The sequence below is a fragment of the Thamnophis sirtalis genome, unplaced genomic scaffold (genome assembly GCF_051295495.1).
Source record: "Thamnophis sirtalis isolate CommonGarterSnake01/CBP01778 unplaced genomic scaffold, rThaSir2_p1.2 scaffold_3, whole genome shotgun sequence".
NCBI classification, from domain to species: Eukaryota; Metazoa; Chordata; class Lepidosauria; order Squamata; family Natricidae; genus Thamnophis; species Thamnophis sirtalis.
In genome coordinates, this window is record NW_028261383.1 from 161,348,571 (window position 1) to 161,368,620 (window position 20,050).

At 43.4% G+C, this 20,050-nt stretch overlaps 1 protein-coding gene across 1 annotated transcript; it reads left to right on the top strand.

Moving 5' to 3' along the window:
• Positions 1-753: 753 nt before the first annotated feature.
• KRT8 (keratin 8) lies at positions 754-19,506 on the top strand. Its single transcript, XM_087710628.1, has 9 exons — positions 754-1,161; positions 6,444-6,652; positions 9,550-9,610; positions 9,708-9,803; positions 11,254-11,418; positions 13,599-13,724; positions 15,095-15,315; positions 15,638-15,693; positions 18,420-19,506. The coding sequence occupies exons 1-9, from the start codon at positions 838-840 to the stop codon at positions 18,611-18,613; spliced, it is 1,452 nt and encodes a 483-aa protein (XP_087566754.1). The 5' UTR covers positions 754-837; the 3' UTR covers positions 18,614-19,506.
• Positions 19,507-20,050: the final 544 nt, after the last annotated feature.

Below are 20,050 nucleotides of genomic sequence, written 5' to 3' on the forward strand. Positions count from 1 at the left end.
CATGACCATGAGGACGCTGCCACAGTGTGAAAACCCGGTTCCGGGTCACTTTTTTCAGTGACCTTGTAACTTCGGCCATTAAACGAACGGTTGTAAGTTGAGGACCCCCTCAATTTGACGCTCTGTTATGGCCATCCGGGTCCCCCCCCCCAATTCAGACCCGCCAATAGCGCGGTTCGTCAAACTCCTGTCCGAGTTTTAAGCAAGCCGGCTTGCCCGCTTCTCCCGAGCCGCTTCCTCGCCCCGTCCTTTGCCTTTGGCGAGCTCTTCCCAGGGAGTCCCTCGCCTCGGGCCCTTCGTGTTTCAAACCTTCTCGCTCGGTTTAAGCCGCCAGAGCGAAGCGCCTCTCCTCTCCCGTGGGGGTTGGGGAGCTCAGGCATCCCCCGGGAGAGGGTCCCGGGTCAGCGCAAGTTTGGGCAACTGCTGCCCTCTTTGGGTTTGTTCGCTGCCCGAACACTTAAAACGTAGTAAGCTGGAGTGAATATCGCGGGGGAGGGGGGGAGATTTCCCGAAGGTGGCGCGTGGACGTGTCGCTCCGTGGCTCAGAGTCCCGCTAGGAAAGAGTTAAAAGGCGCAGCTTCCTTGCCGGGCAAAGCAGGTATCCGAGCTTTGGAGCTCCGCCCCCTCATGGTTGTAAAAGCCACTCAGGTGCTGCCGTCCTCTCCGCCAACCGCGCCCTTTCCTCCCCACGCCCCCCTCCAACGCGCTTGCATATAAGTCGCCGCCCGGCTTCCTCCGCCGTTGGCGTTGCCTTGCTTTCCAGCTGCCTGCATTCTTCCAGCGTCTTCCTCCCGCGCTTCCTTGCAAAAAAAAAACAACCAACCCCACAAACCCACCATGATGAAGAATTACCGGAACACGTCTAGCACCGTCCGCAGTTTTAGCAGCCGGTCTTACACGCCTGGCCCCGTTGCCAGCTCTCGGATCAGCACCTCTTACTCCTCCTCCTCCGCCCTCGGGGGCGGCAGGTATAGCGTTGGGGGGGCCAGCTTCCGCGGAGCTTCTCCGGGGAGCATGGGGGGCATCACGGCGGTCAGCGTCAACAAGAGCCTGCTGGCCCCGCTCAACTTGGAAGTCGACCACGCCATGCAGCAAGTGAGAACCAAGGAGAAGGAAGAGATTAAGTTCCTCAACAACAAGTTTGCCAACTTGATTGATAAGGTGAGTGGGTTTTTTGTGTGGGGGGGTCTTTACAGAAGTAAGGGGCTTAAAAGGGGGTTATTTGTTCAGCGACGTTTCACTGCCGGTTTTGCCCAAAATGAGTCTCTGCTCTTACAAAACTTGTAGGTTAAGTTTTGGGGAAACTGAGGCAGGAATGAAAAAGGCGTCAAGTGCACGCCCGTAGTAGAGAAAGCGGAGGAATTGGAGGACTTCTCCCCCCCCCAACCAACGGCATTTGTGAACAAGGGAATTCTTCGTGGGGGGGGCGGGGGGGGGCTGCCAACGGGGTTAGAGACTGGAAGCCAGAGAGAATAATTCCTGCTCCCATGAGTGCTTCTGTAGAGGGACTCAAACTACTTGAGTGGTGGTGTGGACGCCGAGCAAAAAGCTGCTCCTACAGGTGTGACGCGTAGTAAGACGAGCCTCGAATTTCATGTTTTGTGAGAGAGCAGAGCAGATGGCATTCTACTCTTTTATATTATTGACAAAACCTCCTGAATTTCCGGGATGATACACCAAGTTTATGGTCCACTGGCTTGAGACAAAAGTTAATGGCATTGAAAGTTTACTTTGTTTCTGGCTTAGTGGTGTTGGAGCTGACCTAATCATTATTGGTCTACAGTTTGCTGGGTAAATCATTTTTGCTTGGAAAAAAATGAATCTGGTTAGTTTATATCTTGAAAATACCCTTTGTTAGGCTGACTGGCAGTTATGAGCTTAAAAGGACAGCAGATATCCATACATTCTCTGGATGCTTGCATTATTTGGGGATAGTTTTTTTTAGTGTGCTTATCCTCTAATGAACAAAAAACAGAACGCTGATTAATCTTGTTTCTTTCTATCTGTTCTTATCTGTTATCTTTCTAAACTTGTTATGCTTATAATTATTGAGGGCAATACGTATTGTATTGCAACAGAATGTGTATACACATGCAGAGGTATTGTACCTTCACAAAGGTAGCTAATCCTTATGACTGCCTTCCTCCTCAAGGCTATGATATCTGGCCTGCAAAAATCCAGATGGTTTCTAGCCAGCATTGAAGATTATCTTTCCTTACCTCTTTGCTGCCACCTGATGGTCATTTAGATTTTTGCAGCCTGGGTATGTCAGCTGTGGATAAGTGAAGCTGGACTGCTGCTTGTATGTACAGTAGTATCGTTGAGGGACTTGTGTGTGCAAAACCAGCCTTTTTTGTGGTACTGGCAGGGAGAACCCTTTAAACCAGTGTTTCTCAACCTTGACAACTTGAAGTCCTGTGGACTTCAAGTTGCCAAGGTTGAGAAACACTGCTTTAAACTACAGATAAATTATTTGATTAGCTTTTCTATTTAGTATTCAACCAGTATCAGGCTGTGGTCTTAACAATTAAGCTGCAGTCAAGGCCATTAGGAGATTTGAGGGGAGGAACAATGCCCATGCCTGGGAAGGGTGGCTGCAGGATCAGAATTCTGCAATGTACTCCTAGTTTCTTAATAGCTGGCAAGTGGGAGCTCAATGTGTGCACTGTGCAACGGGAAAACTGCCCCAATTTGAAAGGAACATGCAGTGTAACATTTATTTTCCAGGTCTAAAGGTACAAGTGGGAAAGTCCTCAGTTTGGTGGGTGGCTTTCTGCAGAGCTCCCTCCATGCTGCTACCAGCTGCTTTCATGGGTGAGGTTTTTCCAAAGCTTGAACTGCCTACATATTGCTTGAATAACAAAAGAATTCTAGATACATACCCCGTGAACTTTTTTTTTATTTAAAAAAATGGAAACTAGATGCACTAAGAGATTGTTTGACTATATGTGTGAAACCAGCAGCAATTTCCCCTAATTATTTTGGCTCATAATAAATCAGGTGCTGCAGCTTCAGGTGTTTCCTGAACACCTCTAAGGAAGCATAGGATGAGGTGAGAGCTACCACACCTTCTGCTCTTGTTATTGCCAGAATGCTGCATCAACAGAGGTCTGAAATCTTGGGAGAAAAGTGTCTCTCGATTTTCCTGAGCTACCCCCTAGCATTCTCACCATGCGCCCTTAAAGCAATTGGGCCTAACTGAGCTGGTTGCTTCTAAGAAGTGCACTTTTTAATCCACAGTTTTTCCCTATTGTTTGTAAATAGCAATAGCAATAGCAATAGCAATTAGACTTATATACCGCTTCATAGGGCTTCCAGCCCTCTCTAAGCGGTTTACAGAGTCAGCATATTGCCCCCAACAACAATCTGGGTCCTCATTTTACCCACCTCGGAAGGATGGAAGGCTGAGTCAACCCTGAGCCGGTAAGATTTGAACAGCCGAACTGCAGTCAGCTGAAGTAGCCTGCATTTAACCACTGCGCCACCTCGGCTCTTAGAATAGAATAGAATTCTTTATTGGCCAAGTGTGATTGGGACACACCAGGAGTTTGTCTTTGGTGCATATGCTCTCAGTGTACATAAAAATAAAATGGAATACATTCATCAAGAATCATAAGATACAACACTTAGTGATAGTCATAGGTTACTAATAATCAAATTATACTAGGAAACAAAACAATATAAATTTTAAAGATGCAAGCAACATGGTTATAGCCATAAGTGGAAAGAGATAGGTACTAGGAAGGAAGAGAAGAATAATAGTAATACAGTCTTAAGTAAATAATTTGACAGTGTTGTGGGGATTAGTTGTTTAGCAGACTGATGGCATTTGGGGAAAAAACTGTCCTTGTGTCTAGTTGTTCTGGTGTGCAGTGCCCTGTAGCATCATTTTAAGGGTAGAAGTTGAAACAATTTATGCCCAGGATGTGAGGGGTTTGTAGATATTTTCACAGCCCTCTTTTTGACTCTTGCAGTGTACAGGTCCTCAATGGAAGGCAGGTTGGTAGCAATTGGTTTTTCTGCAGTTCTATCAGCCTAAAACTTTCTGGCAGGAGACCATATGAAAGGAAGGAGATACCAAAAATGTTTTTGAGGGGGGGGGGGAAATGTAATGGTGGCATTTGGATGACCACTCAGATGAATAGAAAATGAGTTTTTTCTAACATAACTCTAGTTCCCACTGTGCCTATTCTCAGTCTGTTCCTCTTCTGGTTCTCCTCCTGCTTCTCTTCCCCTTCCCTAAGGCAAAATGGTTCCTCCAAAGCTGTCTTTACGTTTTATAATAAATGCCTCAGTCTTTCATTAGTGTGTGAACTTCTCACAAGACTGTCAAGCTGCAGTTACTCCATCACTAAAGCATCTGCCTCTTCAGTAATCTTCTGAATTGCTAAGCGTGTTCCGCCATTAAAAACAGGTTATGTTTTAAATCTTGGCTAACCCTGCTTCAGGTTAGGTGCTGACTCTCCATCGCCAGTTCTTCCTCTCCTGCCTTTGCCATGGCTCAGATAAGATATGTTGAGGCAGGGTGACAAGAGGCTTTTTAAGACCCTTCTTGCCCCAAGGAGGGTTGTTGGGCATAGGCTTCAACCCACAAACTGTTCTTGACCCACGCACATGTTAGGACTGTTTTCAAAAGTTAAACATTGTTTCCTGTAATAGCAGTTTTCAGGTATGTAATCACTTAGATATGTTTCCAGACCAGAGGTGTACTCCCAAAGCTTTGGGTGTGCCCTCCCCAGAGTGCTTTTAAATTGTAATTTGTAGTGAGTGGAGGGGGAAAAAGTTATTGTAGGCCTGAGAGAAGTAATCAAATTCATTGGGTCTAATTCAAATTAAATCAGACTTCACTTTTGCTCTTGCCTCTCCTACACTTTGAAGTGCAGTATTTGGCCTTGGGCCGGTGAATGTTTGATGCACCTTAAGCCCCAAAGGAGCCATGCACCTCTTCACCTTGCATTTCTGGGGGGGGGGGGAAAGAAATGTTTGCTGTCCTTTTATTCGGAACAGGCTTAATCCACAGGGAACCTGGGAATTGTCAATTTTGCAGGGTGGCACAACCAAACACACTAAACTGAGATGATAAAAGTTTGCTCCTGCAAGCAGCTATTTAAGGAGCATTTTCAAATTCCAGTTTTGCTGATTTTTTTCAGACCTGGGAGATTTTAGACCAGGGGTAATCAACCTTTTTATACCTACCGCCCACTTTTGTATCTCTGTTAGTAGTAAAATTTTCTAACCGCCCACCGGTTCCACAATAATGGTGATTTTATGAAAACCTAATGAACATTTTTAAATAATGCTATGATTTTTTTAAAAAAAAGTCAATTAAATTAAAAAAAAAGAAAGTGCTTCAGTATTGGACAAAACTCTTACCACCCACCATGAAAGCTGGAACGCCCACTAGTGGGCGGTAGGGACCAGGTTGACTACCACTGCTTTAGACCCATCTTCCTTAGCTAATGGGAATGATGCAATGGAAGAATGTCACATTGAGATATTACATGACACATTTCTCTGCCTATTCTGACAATTATTGTCAGAATAGGCAGAGAAATGTGTGATTGTAAAATGTTTTTCATGGCACTTCTGTGTTTGGTTTTAAAGTGAAATTACTGAGTTATTTTTATTATTTGCTTGTGCTTTCATTAGCTGCTACAATTTGTAGCTGTCTTTTTTCTCCTTTAATCTGCCTTTCCGCTTATTTAAAATTGTTTCAAATAAATCAGATCTTTTCATTTGAGGCTACAAGCCACACTTGATTTCTTTGTGGATGCAGCGGCTCACATTCCAGAAAGTAGTAGACACTGGGAAAGAACTAAATTTAATTAAGCTAAATTAAAATCAGGTAAATATTATGATTGCTCCTTGGGAATTTAATCTTCTGTTTATATTAAACTTTACAATCCAATGGCAAGTTTCAGAAATATCCTGGGGTGAATGGCAGTCACACGAAAAGGCTACTTATAACTGTAGGGTTTCAGATTGTATCTTTTTAATCTAAAATAAAATCCGTCATAAAGTGCACAAAGTAACCTGTAGCAGATACATTGCCTCAACTACTTCTATTTGGGGATCCAGGAGACACCACAAATAAATTATGCATTGAGCCAAGAGGTATATTCCTTAGCATGTATATCTTTTGTTCTCAGATGTTTCTAGTAATCAAATAGTACTTAATAATGTGTTAAGTTTGGGAAGGCCTGCTGAATCCATTTACTAATAGCAGGAACTACAGCTTTGCAAGCTGCTGTGAACCTTTTCTGACTGGGGTGATGGCTACCTTAAGCCAGTAGAACATGGCCTACCTTATGCCAGGGAAATACCAGTTTGACCTCTGATGAAAAAGATAAATGGGGCTGCCCAGCTGAAGAGCTGCAGAGCTGCATGGATGCTGCTGAAGTATCAGGGATTTACTTCCTGATCTGATCTCCCTTCCCCCTCAGGTTCGCTTCCTAGAACAGCAGAACAAGATGCTGGAAACCAAATGGAGCCTCTTGCAGAATCAGAAGACTACACGGAGCAACATGGACAGTATGTTTGAGGCCTACATCAACAACCTACGCCGGCAGCTGGAAAACTTGGGTCAGGAGAGGGCAAGGCTGGGTGCTGAGTTGGGAAACATGCAAGGCCTGGTGGAAGAATTCAAGAGCAAGTGAGTCCTTCTAGTTCCATTGCTTTGGGTATGCCTGGGCTGGACAAAGTAGCTTTACCACCCATCTTATGCTTAAAAGGTAAAGGTTCCCCTCGCACATATATGCTAGTTGTTCCTGATTCTAGGGGGCGGTGCTCATCTCCATTTCAAAGCCGAAGAGTCAGCGCTGTCCGAAGACGTCTCTGTGGTCATGTGGCCAGCATGACTAAATGCTGAAGGCGCACGGAGCACTGTTACCTTCCCACCAAAGGTGGTCTCTATTTTTCTACATGCATTTTTACATGCTTTTGAATTGCTAGGTTGGCAGAAGCTGGGAAAAGTAACAGGAGCTCACTCCATTACGTGGCACTAGGGATTCGAACCTCCAAACTGCCAACCTTTCTGAGCGACAAGCTCAGTGCCTGAGCCACTGAGCCATCATGTCCCTTAGACCTGTGGAAATGCCACAGCAATCCTTCATTCTGCTGTGATGGCTTAGTTTCCCCAAACTATTTTTTAAATCCCTGCCACACCTTAAAATTGTTAATGGCTGCTGGTGGGTTGTCTTCTTTTAGGTTTTGCCATCCTTGTATTTGACTTTGCACTGATATCATAGCCCCAATCTCTTAATCTTGACCTATGTCAACCAGGTAACCCTATACACATTTATTTGGTGTAATATAAAACTATAAAACTCAGTGGACAGAGCTGGAAGGACAACGACATTAAGGATTTATTTATCAAACCATGCTAAACAAAGGAATTGTACCATAAGGCTGGGCAGGGATTATTTCCAGAAAAAGGGAAGCGGTAAACCAAAACACATATATGATCTCTTTGAAGTGTTTGAGGAAGTTGAGGATGGGAGGATACTGCCAGGAGAATTGTTCAGTCCTATTCCTCTACGTGGTAGCACACCCTCATCACACATCTGGGTGTCTTGCTTTGTACCAAGCAAGATTGCTGTTAAGACAAAGCGCTAATGGGAGAATTACCTAACTTGTTTTGCAAGTGTCTGTTTTTAGTGGAGGCAGGGACATTGAGGACAAATTGCTTTGTTAGTATGTCATTCTTCCCCATTGCCTTTTCAACTTCCCTGGCAGGCTGGTGCTGCAACTCCAGGGATACCTTTGGGCTTGGAATACCAAGTTGGATGAGACTGTTTCCAATGGAGGGAATGGGATATTGTCTTAAGAATTTCCAGCTTTCCAAATATTTCTGAGATTGGGAATTGGACAGGAGTTAACAAAGTTAGGATTGGAGAAAGTGGGTGTTGGAGCATGGGAAAGAATGGCTGGTGCAGATGACCTCTTGCCTGTACATATTTTTGGTGTCACACCCTGAAATTTCACATCCACTCTTGGGAGAGTTGAGGAGGAGGAGAACCTGTGGTATCTCGAGTTTGTGACCAAATCAAGTGTCCCTGGCACATTCTTGCTCCAACTTTCCCAGCTCCAGAAGTGTTTCATGTGAAACCATGTAAATAGTTAAATTTGCCATCTGTGGGTCTCACTCTCATCTTTATAAAAGTGTGGACTAAGGGATGCATGAGCAGACAAAAAGGTAGCTGATGCCGAATGCATTTTGACTCTGCCAGATGGTCCTTGGGTATAATCATCTGTTAGCGGTCACTCATAGTTAAGGTGCTGAATGAGGAGGACTCATCCTTGGAGGCTCATGCCTGTTGTAGCAAGTCTCAGCCATATGATTTAGATTGTTTCAAATATTCCCTGCTGGCTTCCCATAACCAGTCAATGGGGAAGCCATCAGTAAGTTGCAATGTTGTGAGGTCCCTTACTTAATGCCTGCTTGGTCCTTGTTTAAATCTGGCAACTGAAACTGCTGTTGTTAAGTGATGTCATCTGACAATATAGTCACAAGGCATTGTGCTTCAGAACTATATTGCTTAGCAACAGAGTTCCCGGTTCCAATTGCAGTTGTAACCTGAGGACTATTTGTAATATATGCCCACTTCAAGGATTGTAGCCAGAAAGCAAATATGACGAAAGTATCCCTAAACTGCTTTTAAGTTATCCTCTACCTCTACTAATGATCTAGTGGTTGGTTTGTTGTGGACTTTTTGTGGGGAAGGACTAGTAGGCCCAATTCTTAAGTAATGTCTTCAGCCATTTTACATATTTTATATTCAAGGGTTCCTTATGGGCTCCAAGGCATTTCTGCAGATACAGTTATTGTAATTCTAGTGGTTGACAAATTGCGGAATGGCAGCTTTTCACATTTTTTTAAATTAAAACAAAATCTAAATAGGATTTTAAAAATATGACAAGAGAAGAGCCTGAAAGGCATCCTAAGAGGGACATTGGCAGTATATAAAAAACTCTCAGCAAATGTCTGTTGGTTTGAATAGTAAGCTGCTGCCCCAGGAATTCACTGGGTTTCTCTAAATGTATTGCTATTGTGTTATTTGACATCTGTCCAAATAATGCAATTCACTTTGAACTATGGACTCAACTGTGCAGCTGCCGTGTTTTCATGAAGATTTTTAACAGAATATTATGCATAAATGAACACTGACCAAAAACTTACTGGCCAATGGAAATGTTCATAGTGGGAAGCACAAAAAATTACTCAAAAAGTAACCTTTGGGAAAATAACAAATGCAGGCCTGTGCATTCTTAATCTACTTTATTCTGCCTTTGTAAATAACATATTCAAAAACAAAGTTAATCGGAAAATGAACCTTTTAAAACCATGATGATCTTTTAATTTAGGGCCTTCCACTTTAACTCCCAGCATCTATATTTTGGCAGTGATTAGTCAGGGGATGCAGCACTTGGCACAAGGTCAGATGCATCACTATTTTTACATATTTCTAATGGTGATCCTAGCACACAGTGCTTGTAGCGTTGATCCAAATTGCACGTAATAAAAACCACTTAACTTCCTTCGCCCTGCAGATATGAAGATGAAATCAACCATCGTACTGAAAAGGAGAATGAGTTTGTCCTCCTGAAGAAGGTAAGTGGCAGGCTGATCATGTTCCTTGTTTTAATTATCACAATTTTGAGATTTTGTGAATGAGTCTTCACTTACAAGGGTGCACTCTTTCCCTCAGGATGTGGATGAGGCTTACATGAACAAGGTTGAATTGGAATCCCGCCTGGAATGTCTGACGGACGAGATCAACTTCCTGAGGCACCTTTATGATGAGGTAGGTAGTGGATTTCATTGAGCGAAGAGCGGCTTTTTTAAATGAACCCTTTTTGAAGACGTGGGCAGGGCAAGGAACGGTGGTGTCTGATCAGATGACAAAAAGGCTGTCATCTCATCATGTTCCCTTTCTACATACCAAAACAGGCCAGACTGGCCATTGCAGCTAATTTCAAAGACTCCTTGGGCTAGTTAATGGGCTTGGCAAGCTAATAAGAGGCTGCACCAAGATGACTCTAGTGTTGTGTCAAAGCCTTTTAAGAAGTTCCAAACAAGGTAATTATTTTTATGTATACTTTATGTACCGTGTTTTCCCAAAAATAAGACCGGGTCTTATTTTCTTTTGACTCCCGAAATAAGCATGTGGCCTTATTTTCAGGGAGGTCTTATTTTTGAGGTGCAGGAGGTGGGCGAGCGTGGTCACCTGGCTGCTGCCGTGTTGCAATATTTTCAGGGAGGGCTTATTTTCAGGGGTGGGCTTATTTTAGCACATGCGCTCAAAAGCCCAATTGGGCTTATTATCTGGGGAGGTCTTATTTTTGGGGAAACGGTAATATCATATGTCATGTATATTATAGTTTGCCTTTCTACAAAGTGACATTCTGATCTAGTTTCCATTAGTGCATGAAATATGAGAATCATGTAGGAAGCTGTAGTAAGTTGCTTACTATTTTATACAAAGGAGAACTTTTGGTGAAACATTTGTGTGGGGAAAAGGCTGAAATGAGAGGGGTGATGATGCAAAGAACATAGAGCCAGGATACATTGGGGTTGGTGGGGAAGACACGTTTTCTTCCTTTTATACATTATGTTTAGCCTATTTTATGACCTATATTAAATGTGTTTTTTTTTCTTTCCATGCAAACGGGACAGAAAAGATGCTGTCGAGTTGTGGCAGCTATAGTTAGAAATAGCTTTGAGGCTGCAGAAATTTAGAGACTACAATCAGCTTTAATGAGGATATCCCTCACAAAGTCCTGTTTGATTTCATTTGCTTTGCTAGGAAACACATGTTATTTTTACTGAAAACTTCCCTAGAGAAGTTTCAGGTTTAGCAAGGTTCCTCTTCATGTTCGACAGTGCTCGGCCTGCAATAAGTTTTCTCTTTAACTATCTAACTCAGTAGCCACCAGCCCTTCGGGCAGCAGGGGACCGGTTCTGTGGAGAAAGGTTTTTCCATGGGTCAGAGGGGACAGGGTTTCGTTTGTTGCCTGCATCCCGCGGATGGGACTTTGCTTGTTTGCGCGGCCTGGTTTCTGTCATGCCATGGCCCAGAGTCAGTCCACAGACTGGGGGATTCAACTAGTTCTGCCATTAGTTTTGAGACTTCACCTGTTGAATAAGAAAGAAGTTTCTTGTGAGTAGAGGAATGAGTAGGGAAGATTTGAATCCGCACCTCATGGTTCCCTGTTTGATTCCGGATAATTTCTAAATGTTACCTTTTGATACAGGAGCTGCGTGTCCTGCAGTCTCAAATCAGCGACACCTCTGTGGTGGTGTCCATGGACAACAACCGCAGCCTGGACTTGGAAGGCATCATTGCTGAAGTCAGGGCTCAGTATGAAGAAGTTGCTAACAGGAGCCGGGCTGAGGCAGAGAGGACATACCAGATCAAGGTGAGGCTCCATGCTGACTCTGGCTTTCCTCCACCATACCTGATGAAAAATTAATTCCCAATGAAGAGCTACAAGGCCTTCATTCATGTTAGGAGTTGGGGGATAACTCATGTCACAAAAGAAAGGAATCAATGCTTCATGCAGCGACAAAAGAGCAGCAGCATCCACACTGTCTTCCAAAGCAGGGGTCTTCAACCTTGGCAACTTTAAGACTTGTGGACTTCAACTCCCAGAATTCCTCAGCCAGCGCTGGCTGAGGAACTCTGAGAGTTGAAGTCCACAAGTCTTAAAGTTGCCAAGGTTGGAGACCCCTGCTTTGGAAGCTCTTTCACTTTGCTCATCTCCACCTCCTTTCTTTGCAGAGCAACGGAATCGTTTCCTCACTCTTTTTATCTGTTGAAAATATTGGCCTTTTTACGGGGAAAGTCTGGAGAATCCCCGTAGTGCAATAACTCTTTATTTTATCGATGGATTGATTTGTCAAATGTCTAAAGCTGCCTGATTCCATGATAACTCTGGCTAGCGTACAGTGTTAAATACAATTGAAAAGCAATAACCAGCAAAATGAAGGAGAGGTGTTTAGAGATAGTTAATAGTAAAAACTGTAAAACAATAGAGTTTGGTGTGGTGGTTAAGGCATCAGGCTAGAAACTGGGAGATTTAAAGAATAACAGAATTGGAAGATACCTTGGAGGTCTTCTAGTCCAACCCCCTGCTCAGGCAAGAAATCGTATACCATTTCAGATAAATGGTTGTCCAATCTCTTCTTAAAAACTTCCAGTGCTGGAGCATTCTCAACTTCTGGAGGCAAGTTGTTCCACTGATTATTTGTTCTGTCAGGAAATTTCCCCTTAGTTCTTGGTTGGTTCTCTCCTTGATTTATCCCAAAAGTGCTTTTTCAGGAGGCAACTGGACTTTCTTGTTTTTCCTTTGAAGACATTTTGCTTTTCATCCCATTCCCCACTATCCTGTCAGAACTGAAGAAGCTTCTTGGATGAGAAGCGAAATGTTTCTAAAGAAACAATAAAGTCCAATTGCCTCCTAAAAAAAAGCACCTTTGGGACAACCAGGACTTTCGGTGATTGAGAATCCCTAACACTCTTCTTGATTAGTTTCCATGTATCGCTTCTTCTGCCTTCACAACTTAAATTCAGTTGTGGCTTCCATTTTCCCTTGGTGGTGGTCCTAGCTATCCTTTCATGGCATGCTGGCTAGGGTTGAGGTTTACTATTTGAGTTGTGGTTGGGAAAAAACAAGTGTTGTTTGGTATTCAGTATAACTTGGACAGTATATTAAATAGCACTATTACGCCAATAATGGAAGCCTTAGATTATGATTTTCATTGCAAATAGAGAAGGCAATTGAGACTAGGAGATAATTACTTGCCTGAGGCTATCCAAGTAATGTTTGTGGTTCACTTCAGTTTTATGATGTATTTTTTCAGGTTGTTAGTCAAAACACCCATGGCGGCTTCAGTAGACCAGCTGTTTGAATGGAAAAGGAGGCTAGATAACTAGACATTTTCCTCTGAGATTAACTTTTGCATTTACTCTCTTGGCTCAGATGGGATTGGAGAATGAATATCAAAATCAAACAAGCCACACGATAGCTTTAGGTAATATTGCCTACAGCTATCATGTGGCTGGTTTGATTTTGATATGTGAACTTTAACTGTTGTGATTTATGGTTCAGTATGCGAGGTATGCGAAAGCAAGCCTCTGGTTTATATAGCTGACGGTGCTTAAAATAAACCAGAGTTTAGAGTGTCAGTCAATGAATTCTCCAATCTCCTCTGCCTGCCCTCAAAGTAATCTAGACCAGTGTTTCTCAACCTTGGCTACTTGAAGATGTCTGGACTTCAACTCCCAGAATTCCCCAGCCAGCGAATGCTGGCTGGGGAATTCTGGGAGTTGAAGTCCAGACATCTTCAAGTAGCCAAGGTTGAGAAACACTGATCTAGACAGGTTGAAATTTAGGTGGACAACTTAATTGGAATTAAGGAGTCGTTTCTAGGAATTAATACTGTACTATGGACCCCTTTGTTGAAGAGATGGTTGAGAGATGGTTGAGAGCTCAGTGTGTTATGGATATATAAAGAACTGTAGTCTTTCCAACCACTTATTTGCTCCTGTGGTCTTCCTGTCATCACATCTCTTGTCTCTTCTGTCTCCTCTCTTTAGTATGAAGAGCTCCAGACCATGGCAGGCAAGCATGGGGATGACCTCCGCAGCACCAAGAATGAAATCAATGAACTGAATCGAATGATAACCCGGATGCAGTCAGAAATCGATGGTTTGAAAGGCCAGGTCAGAAACCTGTCTTCTGCAATCCTCCTTAAGTTGGCTTTAGAGCTATAGCTTTGTCCCCAAGGAACATTGGTCTTCTCCAACTTTCTACCAGCATTGGACCAGAGCTCCTACAGTCACCAACAACATGGATATGATTATATGATTCAGTATCAGCTAGGTTGGGAATGTCTGTATTAAGAAGCCCAAGTTATTGCAGGGCAAGAGTGAGGATGAGCCACAAGTTGATACCATCAACTTGTATGGTTGTGTACGTAAAAGGTCCTTAGTACAGTCTCGTCTCCAACTAGGTTGGAGAACCAGTTGCCGCCTCTATGCTGTTTCTGGCTTACACAACTCTTCTAATCCTGTAGTCTTGGGCTGCAGAAATGCTGTAGCTTCCTGACTCTGGAGTAAATGCCTGAGAGACACTGACTTCTATTTGACCCCTTGAAGGCCATTCAGAGGACTAGAATTGACTTTCCTTTTGTGACCACAAAAAATGGATGGCTAAAGTCTTGAGTGTTGCCATTGGATCTAGCAGAATAGGGGTGGGGGTTGCTGGTATGGTTGAAGGCTTGGGAATGTGGGTGGGTGCTGTTGAAGGCAAAAGGTAGCATGTTAAGCAGAGACGGATGGATTTTCAACCTTTCTTGCTTTCTTGAATTCATGGGGTGGTGATGGTGGCCTGCATTCCAGTGGCAGGATTCATACTTTTTTGCTACCAGTTTTGTGGGCATGGCTTGGTGGGCATGGGAGGGGAAGGATACTGCAAAATCTCCATTCCCTCCTGATCAGCTGGGACTCTGGAGGCAAAGAATAGATGGGGGCAGGGCCAGTCAGAGGTGGTATTTACCGGTTCTCCGAACTACTCAAAATTTCCACTACCAGTTCTCCAGAACTGGTCAGAACCTGCTGAATACCACCTCTGCTGCATCATTCTCTGCATTTTATTCAGGCTAATCCCTGTTATTTCCACCTATGATAGGTGGAATATGGTTATTCTGGGGGTCTGCACAGTTTCTCACCTTAATATCTATAGTGTCAATGTTTTTTTGCACAAATAAAAGGAAGGGATTGGGTAAAGAACCTTGCTTGTGGCTTTCACCTTCTTTGGAGGAGATATGAAAGAACAGGAGTCATTCAATCCAATTATAATTAATTGTGCTTTGATCAAGTATAGTTATCCTCATCTGGGAAGAGACAGTTCTCATTCCTTAATTTTAGACTGTATTTCTAGGGAAAAAATCTGTCCGTTGTCTCTTAATTGCCCGTATCACAGAAGGGTGAGACTATTGGATAACAGCCGTATCCTCTCCACCCGCTGCCTTTTTCCTGGGTTTTGAGACCTGAGCTGCTGTTTCAACTCTTTCTTCCCTGCCCCCGTACAGCGTGCAAGCTTGGAAGCGGCAATCACTGAAGCAGAGGAGCGTGGGGAGCTGGCCGTGAAGGATGCCAACAACAAGCTGGCCGAATTGGATGGTGCCTTGCAGCGAGCCAAACAAGACCTGGCTCGTCAGCTGCGGGATTATCAGGAGCTGCTGAACACCAAGCTGGCCCTGGATATAGAGATTGCCACCTACAGGAAGCTGCTGGAAGGAGAGGAGTTCAGGTAAGGATTGGCCCAACATATGTGGACTTGTGGACTTCAGCTCCCAGAATTCTTCAGCCAGCAAAGCTGAGGAATTCTGGGAGTTGAAGTCCACAAATCTTAAAGTTGCCAAAGTTAGAGACCCCTGCTCTATAGTGATCCACGCTAGCATATAACACTGGGATTGAGATCCTTGATGCATCAAGAAACTGTTTCAAATTCAACTTGGCTGTAGGAACTTGTTCTGTCAGACTTGCATTTTGTCTGACTTAATATCATTTCTTGACTGATTTATTTTTGGGGTGGGGGGGACTCTTCCCCAACCCTTCCTCTTTTTTAACAGACTGGAATCTGGAATGCAGAATCTCAGCATTCAGACCAAGACAACTGGTTATTCAGGTAAGGAAATGTCGCATGTTGAAGAAGAGGGGGAGGGGTGATCAAGATATCAATGCAAATGTCAGAAATTAACCAGAGCAGGGAATCCTGTATTTATTTAGAAGATTTAGAAGACAGCTGCCCAATTCGCATAATTGCAGTTCTGGGTGGCGTGCGATATATAAAAATATTTGATTGCCGAGTTAGATCTCAACGTGTTTCAACACTGTTACGTGATGTTTATTTCCCTTGCTTTCATTTGGGAACCTGTTTAACTTGATACTTAATGCTGATTTTAACAAGGAATGGCTTGTCTTCCGACGAATTTTTTTCCATAGAGGAAGTGAAATAAAATTATTTCACTTCCTCTATTTTACAAAACGATGTGTAATCAATCAAAGCTGTAATACTACTTCAGCATATGAAGTTGGATTTCTTCCCTGAGTTGAGGGTTGGATTTTATGGCTTTAAGTGATGCCACCCAAGTCCTATTTTATTAGTTATTTTTTTTTCTTAAGTTTTCTTACTTCCCATGGCAGTTGAAAATCACTGCAGATTAGTTGCCAGAGAAATAAGAGCCAGTATGAAGACAAACAAGAGGACAAACCATCATAGTTTTAAGCATGTTTGGCTGGGCAACAAATAGTTTATTGTTTAAATTATTTTTTTAATTAAATTTGTTTGCCATCCATCTTGCCACTCTTGGCATCTGTTCCTTGCAGCTTTCCCCATCCCTGAGCTTTGTTCCAGTAGATCTAGAGTGTACAGGGTAGAGAAAACTAGTTTTCTGCATTTAAAAAAAAACCTCTCTTACTTTGCAGAAATAATAGTGATAAAAAATAGGCACTGTGAAATTATTTATCCTCCAGAGATACTTTAAAGATCAAAGCTAGTGCTGGAGCATAAAGTAGTTGCAAGGATGTACCCATGATAAGATTATGTTGCAAGCAATTGCTCGAGCAGTATTTTTGAGACTTTATGGATAGTAGATTGATTTTTCCAAAATTTAAAATTGGTGTGTGACCTTTTCTTTTTAAATGGATGGAAATTTCAAGTGTGAATGTGGGAGCTGTGCCATTAACTGGCAGAAAAAGAGGCTGGAAGCAGGGTCTGTCCATTGCTTGTCTAAAACAGTGTTTCTCAACCTTGGCAACTTGAAGATGTCTGGACTTCAACTCCCAGAATTCCCCAGCCAGCATTCGCTGGCTGGGGAATTCTGGGAGTTGAAGTCCAGACATCTTCAAGTTGCCAAGGTTGAGAAACACTGGTCTAAAAGATGCAGCTTGCAAGCATCTGCAGTTGGAGGTTGTTCAGAACAGCTTTCATCAACCTGGTGTCTTCCAAATGTGTTGAACTCCATTTTGATGATCTCCAACTGGATGAGAAGCTGATAAAATTCACAGTCCAATACATTTGGAGAGCAGCAAGTGAACAAAGACCGAAGTAGCATTTGGTGTGCCAAATTTTGTTGTCTTATCTCCCGCCCCTACCATTGGCAATTCTGAGACCTCATTGTTCAAGTTTTTAAGTGGTTGATTTCCAGAAATTTGGTGCAGTTGTACAGTGCCACATGAGGAAGATATGGGCACAAAGTGTGTGTTTCTGTGTGTAGAGAATCAAAACAAAATATGAGTCTGTATCTGCTCCCCTAAGCTTGGAGAAATGGCCTGCTACTTATCCTTTCCTCTTCCCTATGGGTCTTCAACTGGGAGGAGAAGTGCAGGTGGTCCTCACCTTACAACCACAATTGAGCCCAATGTTACTTTTGCTAAGCAAAACAGTCATAAAGTGAGTTTTATACCCCATTTTAGGACTTCCTTGCTAAGTGAATCACTGCAGTTGTTAAAATTAGTAACAAGGTTAAGTGAATCAGGCTCAGCCATTGACTTGGCTTGTCAGAAGGTCACAAAGGGTGAGGACCTGACCCTGGGACACCTGAACCCTCACAAGTTGCTAAGCGTCTGAATTTTGATCCTGTGCCAACAGAGACACTGCAATGGTTGGGTGAACAAAGTTGTAGCTCACTTTTCCCAGGCCATTTAACTTCAACTGGTCATAAAGTGAACTGTTGTAAGTTGAGGTCTACAGGCTGTAAGATGAGAGCAGTAGGGAAAACCCAGTCTATTTTAATCTCAGGTGTAGACAACGTGACTCAGTGGCTAAGACACTTGTGTTTGAAGATCAGAAAGGTTGGCAGTTTGGCGGTTCAAATCCCTAGTGCCGCGTAAAGGCGTGAGCTCCCATTACTTGTTCCAGCTTCTGCCAACCAAGCAGTTGGAACGCATGTAAAAATGCAAGTAGAAAAATAGGAACCACCTTTGGTGGGAAGGTAACAGGGTTCTGTGCACCTTTGGCATTTAGTCATGCAGGCCACATGACCACGGAGATGTCTTTGGACAACGCTGGCTCTTTGGCTTTGAAACGGAGACGAGCAGCACCCCCTAGAGTTGGGAATGACTAGCACATATGTGAGAGGGAAACCTTTACCTTTATATTTATTCCTTTCATCTCCCAGTCCTCACCTTAGGGAATTTGGCATGGCAAAGGATGCCACTATAACTGGACAAGGTAGCAGGAGAGGGTCTCCTCTGCATCTGGGAAAGGAATGAGGAAAATCCATGCATATAACCCGCTTCTTACTGTGCCACGCTTCCAATGTCTAGATTTGGAGATAAAAGCGAAAACCAAGATACCAAGTGCTGGAAACTGCTCTTCTCTCCTTTACCAGTGTTCTCTATCTTTTCCAGGTGGCCTGAGCAGCAGCTACGGCAATTACGGAGGTGGCTACGGCTCTTCCTACTCAAGCGGTGGATATTCCATAAATACATTGCCCATGGAGAGTTCAGCCGTCAGCACCAAGACCAAGGCTATTGTCATCAAGAAGATCGAGACCCGCGATGGAAAGCTGGTGTCTGAATCCTCCGATGTGCTGTCAAACTAGCTCTGTGGGGGTCTTGAGCAATGGAACCACTCACGGTTTTAAAAGTGCCTGAATCCAATAAGCCTTACCTAATTTAGCTAAGAAGATGAGCCACAGGTTAGAAGAGAGGGAAGAAATGCCTTTGTTCTCTTGCCGAACTTTGTTTTTTTTCTCTAGAAGGAAGAATTTATGTTTGTCAGATACTTGTGGACTACAGCTCCCATCAGCCCTTTCCTGGCCTTGCTGGAGGAGGCTGGTGGGACTTGGGAGTCCAGCTGCAACTGGGAAGTCCACAGCTGCTTTTAGAAAACCACAAACCATTGCCACTGACTTGCATGAGATGTGATCAGGGAGGAAAAAGACACTTGCTCTCCCCCAAGGGATCTCATGGTTTTGACACTTTCCCATCATTAGAGGGGCAGCTGTTGAAAAGAAGGCAGGAAACCGGCTTTCCCAAGCTAGGATCAGCAAGAAGTATTAACTCTTTTTAGACCACTGTATGTAGAGACGGACACCTCAGAATTGGTTTGTAGTTTTCACATCGTTTAAAAGCTGCCCTGTTGTATTATTCACCCCTCTTGCTGTTTGGCATAGCGTTCAGGTCAAATTTTCAATCAAAACCAAGGCTTGGAAACATTTTATTTTGAAGGATGGGGATTTGGAAAAATCCACCCAAGTCTTAACACTGGAGACAGCAATTCTCACACTAGCTATCTAAAGAAGATGGGAGCTTTGCAGTGCACCCGATTGGGATGCTAGGAAGAGGAGGGTAAAGTGGGAGCCGAGTTGGGCAGAAGCACAAAGCAAGCTAGTTCCATGAAGATTTTTTTTTTAAGAACTTCACATTGTTTTCATTTTATTTGAAATAAAAAGGTTTTCTTCCAATCTTTGATATTAAATGACTTAACTTTTCAGTCTGTGTTTCGTTTACTCATGGGAAGGCCCAAGATAAAGGATGAATGGAAAAGCAGAACTCATCTGCTAAAAACAAAAAGCATTCTGTGCTTTCAGAGCACAAATAGATTGTTAACAGCCCTGCATTTAGGAATTTGGGAAGGGGAGACAACCAGCCCCCTCAAAGGTTTTCTTGACATTAAGGCCCACTGGCCCACTGAGGTTGCTCCCTGTGCAAATGCTCATACATTGCAGTTAAGATTTGTTCCCAAGGTTAACCAATGGAAATTAATTCTCAATGACACAGAATTTAAAAAGGTGAACATGGCTGGGTCATGTCCCCTTAGGGATGTCATGCTCCTTGTGCTTTTAAAGCATCATTTCACATGGATTATGAAACTAGTAATAGCAATAGCAATAGCAGTAGACTTATATACCGCTTCATAGGCCTTTCAGGCCTCTCTAAGCGGTTTACAGAGAGTCAGCATATTGCCCCCAACAATACGGGTCCTCATTTTACCCACCTCGGAAGGATGGAAGGCTGAGTCAACCCTGAGCCGGTGA

Bases quoted from the DNA above. Each gene is read 5' to 3' on its own strand.
- KRT8 (XM_087710628.1), top strand. From the start codon at position 838: ATGATGAAGAATTACCGGAACACGTCTAGCACCGTCCGCAGTTTTAGC. The intron at 9,804-11,253 runs GTAGGTAGTGGA...CTTTTGATACAG, and splicing joins TGAGGCACCTTTATGATGAG to GAGCTGCGTGTCCTGCAGTC. The intron at 15,694-18,419 runs GTAAGGAAATGT...TATCTTTTCCAG, and splicing joins CAAGACAACTGGTTATTCAG to GTGGCCTGAGCAGCAGCTAC.